We start from the raw sequence: 7500 nt of genomic DNA on the forward strand, positions 1-7500 counted from the left end.
GTGTGTGTGTGTGTGTGTGTGTGTGATGGATGAATTAGTGTTTGTCATTTAAAAGTAATTTGGCTTTAAGTCTCCACAGATTAAGGGTGGTTTTGAGGATTAGCGGCTCAGCTGGATTACCACCGGTGGTTTAATGTGTTAAATCCACTTCTTGGTTATTGTTACACTAAACCTTAACGGAAGTCTTCCAGTCAGGGTTTTCTCAATGAATACGCTGTTTTTTTAATGGATACTAGAATACTCTCCTCTTAACTCGATGGACAGAATGTAGTGAGTTTGGTGAATTGGAGTAATTACAGGACTGATCGTAACCTGCTGATCATGGAGCTAAAATAGAGAGACAAGGAGACTTGTGTCCACTTTTAGGATTTACAACAAAGTGAGAACATCTAGGCCAGGTATTACGGTCATATGTAGTGATGGCAGTTCATAGGTTTTTATAGATACTAGTACTCAATACTCTTATTGGCTCTTTTTGATTATTTTGTGAGTAAAAAAGACGTTTAATTAAGAAAATAATCCACATTTCTTTATTATTCTTATATGTAAACAAATAGTGTTTCTTGAGTTCTAAAATCTTTAAAATACGTTCCCATCTAAACAATGATCAGTGATGATCCTGTTCTTCTGATCAGACTCTGTGTGACATCACTAATGTGTGACATCACTACTGTATGACATCACCAATGTATGACTTCAGTACTGTGTGACATCACTACAGTATGACATCACCAATGTATGACATCACTACTGTATGACATCACCAATGCATGACTTCACTAATGTATGACATCACTACTGTGTGACATCACTACCGTTACCTGATGGCTGCTCCACTAACTGACTGATGTTCTGCTTGTGAGTCACATGTTGTGATGAACTCACTTGTGAGGGTTTATTGTGTTTGAGACGACCAGAGTTCTCAGATGTTTTCCTCTCTCTGATCATGATGTGAGTCTCACGCTGCACTGAGAGGAGACGGAGAGACACAGAGACGGAGAGATGGAGAGTCAAAGAGACAGAGAGACACAGAGACGGAGAGACACAGAGACAAAGAGACAGAGAGACACAGAGACAAAGACACAGAGACGGAGAGACACAGACGAAGAGACACAGAGACGGAGAGACACAGAGACGGAGAGACAGTCTCACTCAGGAACTAAAAAAGTACAGACAGCAGAACCGATAACTCTGGACCGTATCAATACTAACAACTTTTTACTCATTTAGAACCGGGTTCCTTTAGAACAGTTTTCGGGGGGGGAACCTGTCCTCTGCAGCGATGTTGGCAACCCACAAATATCGACATATTCTCCATATTCATTGTTCTTGCTGTATGTTACAGTGTAGTGCACACATATGTCTATTCTCTATATTTATACGTTCAGATTGTAGAACAGTAGCGTCCGTCCGTACAATCCCCCAGTGATCAACAACCTGCTTCTGGTTCTGGTGCGTTTGAAACGTGTTCAGTGAAGATTGAAAATAGATGAAAACATCAAAGCTGACTATAGTATTCCATAACTCTGAGTTGATTCTCCTCCTGCAGCTCCCCATCAAAGTGGGACACCAGAACACTCACACCAAGGTGAGCACGGAGCACAACAAGGAATGTCTGATCAACATCTCCAAGTACAAGTTCTCCCTCGTCATCAGCGGCCTCACCACCATCCTCAAGAACGTCAACAACATGGTGAGTGCACATTACTGCTCCACTGTTACTCCTCACGGCACCGTGTTCTGGACTACATGTGCTTCATGGAAACATCATGTTCATATTGTCAGCGAGGTCTTTATGTCCTTCAAAACCTGTGTGGTATGTTGTTCAGCTTCTAGGATCATACCTACATACATGTACATCATATACATCATACACATCATACATATCATATACATATATACAGTTGTGGTCAAAAGTTTACATACACTTGTAAAGAACATAATGTCATGGCTCTCTTGAGTTTCCAGTTATTTCTACAACTCTGGTTTTTCTCTGATAGAGTGATTGGAACAGATACTTCTTTGTCACAAAAAACATTCATGAAGTTTGGTTCTTTCATGACTTTATTATGGGTTAACAGAAAAAGTGACAAAATCTGCTGGGTGAAAAATATACATACAGCAACATGAATTAGCAATTTTGGTGACTTAGAAAGTTGTGTCAATGAAATGAGCTTCATAGCATGGCCTCTTAACTTCTTGTGAGTGATTATGAGTGACTACAACTGGTGACTTCTCTGAGGCCATTTAAATAGGGCTCATTGGATACAAACGCCCACAAACGCTACAATGGGAAAGTCAAAGGAGCTCAGCATGGATCTGAAAAAGCGAATCATTGACTTGAACAAGTCAGGAAAGTCACTTGGAGCCATTTCAAAGCAGCTGCAGGTCCCAAGAGCAACAGTGCAAACAATTGTTTGTAAGTATAAAGTGCATGGCACTGTTTTGTCACTGCCACGATCAGGAAGAAAACGCAAGCTATCACCTGCTGCTGAGAGAAAATTGGTCAGGAGGGTGAAGAGTCAACCGAGAACCACCAAAAAGCAGATCTGCCAAGAATTAGAAGCTGCTGGAACACAGGTGTCAGTGTCCACAGTCAAGCGTGTTTTGCATCTCCATGGACCGAGAGGCTGCCGTGCAAGAAGGAAGCCCTCGCTCCAAAAGCGGCACCTTAAGGCTCGACTGAAGTTTGCTGCTGATCACGTGGACAAAGATAAGACCTTCTGGAGGAAAGTTCTGTGGTCAGACGAAACAAAAATCGAGCTGTTTGGCCACAATGCCCAGCAATATGTTTGGAGGAGAAAAGGTGAGGCCTTTAACTCCAAGAACACCATGCCTACCGTCAAGCACAGTGGTGGTAGTATTATGCTGTGGGGCTGTTTTGCTGCCAATGGAACTGGTGCTTTACAGAGAGTAAATGGGATAATGAAGAAGGAGGATTACCTTCAAATTCTTCAAGATAACCTAAAATCATCAGCCCGAAGGTTGGGTCTTGGGTGCAGTTGGGTGTTCCGACAGGACAATGACCCCAAACACACATCAAAAGTGGTAATGGAATGGCTAAATCAGGCTAGAATTAGGGTTTTAGAATGGCCTTCCCAAAGTCCTGACTTAAAATCCCATTGAGAACATGTGGACAATGCTGAAGAAACAAGTCCATGTCAGAAAGCCATCAAATTTAACTGAACTGCACCAATTCTGTCAAGAGGAGTGGTCATAGATTCAACGAGAAGCTTGCCAGAAGCTTGTGGATGGCTACCAAAAGCGCCTAATTGAAGTGAAAATGGCCAAGGGACATGTAACCAAATATTAGCACTGCTGTATGTATATTTTTGACCCAGCAGATTTGATCACTTTTTCTGTTAACCCATAATAAAGTCATGAAAGAACCAAACTTCATGAATGTTTTTTGTGACAAAGAAGTATCTGTTCCAATCACTCTATCAGAGAAAAATCAGAGTTGTAGAAATAACTGGAAACTCAAGAGAGCCATGACATTATGTTCTTTACAAGTGTATGTAAACTTTTGACCACAACTGTATATACACATACACATCTACATCATACACATCTACATCATACACATATACATCATACACATATACATCATATACATCATACACATCATACACATCATACACATACACATCATACACATCATACACATCATACACATATACATCATATACATCATACACATCATACACATCATACATCATACATCATATACATCATACACATCATACACATCATGTACATCATACACATCATACACATATACACATCATATACATCATGTACATCATACACATCATACACATATACATCATACACATCATACACATCATACACATCATACACATATACACATATACACATATACACATATACACATACACATCATACACATGTACATCATGTACATCATACACATGATGTATATGATGTATATGATGTATATGATGTATACGATGTGTATGATGTATATGTGTATGATGTGTATATGTGTATGATGTATATGATGTGTATGATGTGTATATGTGGATGTGTATGATGTGTATGATGTATATGATGGGTATATGTGTATGATGTATATGATGTATATACATCATACACATCATACACATATACATCATACACATCATACATATATACATCATACACATCATACACATCATACACATACACATCATACACATCATACACATATACATCATACACATACACATCATACATATCATACACATACACATCATACACATATACACATCATATACACATCATACACATATACATCATACACATACACATCATACACATATACATCATACACATACACATCATACACATATACATCATACACATACACATCATACACATATACATCATACACATACACATCATACACATCATACACATCATATACATCATACACATATACACATCATACACATATACATCATATACATCATACACATCATACACATACACATATACACATCATACACATCATACACATCATACACATCATACACATCATACACATATACACATCATACACATCATACACATCATACACATATACATCATACACATATACATCATACACATATACATCATACACATCATACACATATACACATCATACACATCATACACATATACATCATACACATACACATATACATCATACACATACACATACACATATACATCATATACACATCATACACATCATACACATATACACATCATACACATATACACATCATACACATATACACATCATACACATATACACATATACACATCATACACATATACACATCATACACATATACATCATACACATATACATCATACACATATACATCATACACATATACATCATACACATCATACACATCATACACATCATACACATCATACACATATACATCATACACATACACATCATACACATACACATCATACACATCATACACATACACATCATATACATCATATACATCATATACATCATACACACATCATATACATCATACACATCCTATACATCATACACATATACACATCATATACATCATACACATATACACATCATACACATCATACACATCATATACATCATACACATATACACATCATACACATCATATACATCATACACATATACACATCATATACATCATACACATCATACACATACACATCATACACGTCATACACGTCATACACATCATATACATCATACACATCATAAACATTATACACATCATACACATCATATACATCATACACATCATATACATCATATACAGTTGTGGTCAAAAGTTTACATACACTTGTAAAGAACATAATGTCATGGCTCTCTTGAGTTTCCAGTTATTTCTCCAACTCTGATTTTTCTCCGATAGAGTGATTGGAACAGATACGTCTTTGTCACAAAAAGCATTCATGAAGTTTGGTTCTTTCATGACTTTATTATGGGTTAACAGAAAAAGTGACAAAATCTGCTGGGTGAAAAATATACATACAGCAACATGAATTAGCAATTTTGGTGACTTAGAAAGTTGTGTCAATGAAATGAGCTTCATAGCATGGCCTCTTAACTTCTTGTGAGTGATTATGAGTGACTACAGCTGGTGACTTCTCTGAGGCCATTTAAATAGGGCTCATTGAATACAAACGCCCACAAACGCTACAATGGGAAAGTCAAAGGAGCTCAGCATGGATCTGAAAAAGCGAATCATTGACTTGAACAAGTCAGGAAAGTCACTTGGAGCCATTTCAAAGCAGCTGCAGGTCCCAAGAGCAACAGTGCAAACAATTGTTTGTAAGTATAAAGTGCATGGCACTGTTTTGTCACTGCCACGATCAGGAAGAAAACGCAAGCTATCACCTGCTGCTGAGAGAAAATTGGTCAGGAGGGTGAAGAGTCAACCGAGAACCACCAAAAAGCAGATCTGCCAAGAATTAGAAGCTGCTGGAACACAGGTGTCAGTGTCCACAGTCAAGCGTGTTTTGCATCTCCATGGACCGAGAGGCTGCCGTGCAAGAAGGAAGCCCTCGCTCCAAAAGCGGCACCTTAAGGCTCGACTGAAGTTTGCTGCTGATCACGTGGACAAAGATAAGACCTTCTGGAGGAAAGTTCTGTGGTCAGATGAAACAAAAATCGAGCTGTTTGGCCACAATGCCCAGCAATATGTTTGGAGGAGAAAAGGTGAGGCCTTTAACCCCAAGAACACCATGCCTACCGTCAAGCACGGTGGTGGTAGTATTATGCTGTGGGGCTGTTTTGCTGCCAATGGAACTGGTGCTTTACAGAGAGGAAATGGGATAATGAAGAAGGAGGATTACCTTCAAATTCTTCAAGATAACCTAAAATCATCAGCCCGAAGGTTGGGTCTTGGGTGCAGTTGGGTGTTCCGACAGGACAATGACCCCAAACACACATCAAAAGTGGTAATGGAATGGCTAAATCAGGCTAGAATTAGGGTTTTAGAATGGCCTTCCCAAAGTCCTGACTTAAATCCCATTGAGAACATGTGGACAATGCTGAAGAAACAAGTCCATGTCAGAAAGCCATCAAATTTAACTGAACTGCACCAATTCTGTCAAGAGGAGTGGTCAAAGATTCAACGAGAAGCTTGCCAGAAGCTTGTGGATGGCTACCAAAAGCGCCTAATTGAAGTGAAAATGGCCAAGGGACATGTAACCAAATATTAGCACTGCTGTATGTATATTTTTGACCCAGCAGATTTGATCACTTTTTCTGTTAACCCATAAAAAAGTCATGAAAGAACCAAACTTCATGAATGTTTTTTGTGACAAAGAAGTATCTGTTCCAATCACTCTATCAGAGAAAAATCAGAGTTGTAGAAATAACTGGAAACTCAAGAGAGCCATGACATTATGTTCTTTACAAGTGTATGTAAACTTTTGACCACAACTGTATGAAGGATGTGATATGAACAAACATCTTTTAGAGAAGCTGTTTGAAGGAATGAAAGAGGTCCAACAAGTCCTCCACCTCTGGAACATCTGTTTGCTCCTGATGTTCACTTTACACATTTAGATGAGATGAGCGCGTTTGATTCTCTGGTGAGGAGGTTGAGGAGGAGGAGGTTGAGGAGGAGGTGGTGGAGGAGGAGGAGTTGGTGGAGGAGGAGAGACATGAGCTTGTTTTACGTTAATAGGAGTGATTGCGTGTCATCGTGAACATTTCTTCACTCTATTGTGAATAAACTCAAACACTTTAACATGTGGTGCAGGCTGACGTAGTCGTTCCTCTTAATGCTAGTGGAGAAGATTCACCTCCAGAGTTGTAGTTGTTGATTATAGATTGGAGGTCATGACTCATCATTTTAATGATTATGAGACATATTTAGAGTGTGTGTGTGTGTGTGTGTGTGTGTGTGTGTGTGTGTGTGTGTGTGTGTGTGTGTGTGTGTGTGTGTGTGTGGAGAAAGTTCTCTCTGCAGGTAACTATGGACGAAG

The 7500-nt window shown here is 38.9% G+C and overlaps 1 protein-coding gene across 1 annotated transcript in view; it reads left to right on the forward strand.

Annotated features, from left to right (window-relative positions):
* Nucleotides 1-7500, forward strand: part of nf1a (neurofibromin 1a) — an 80798-nt gene that overhangs the window by 1939 nt on the left and 71359 nt on the right. Inside the window, exon 3 of the mRNA XM_068731057.1 lies at nt 1550-1693. Within this exon, the coding sequence (XP_068587158.1) occupies nt 1550-1693 (144 nt within the window). The remainder of the gene's footprint in view (nt 1-1549; nt 1694-7500) is intronic.

The sequence above is a fragment of the Cebidichthys violaceus genome, unplaced genomic scaffold (genome assembly GCF_023349555.1).
Source record: "Cebidichthys violaceus isolate CVI_PGR_0920_01 unplaced genomic scaffold, fCebVio1.0.p SCAF_1, whole genome shotgun sequence".
NCBI classification, from domain to species: Eukaryota; Metazoa; Chordata; class Actinopteri; order Perciformes; family Stichaeidae; genus Cebidichthys; species Cebidichthys violaceus.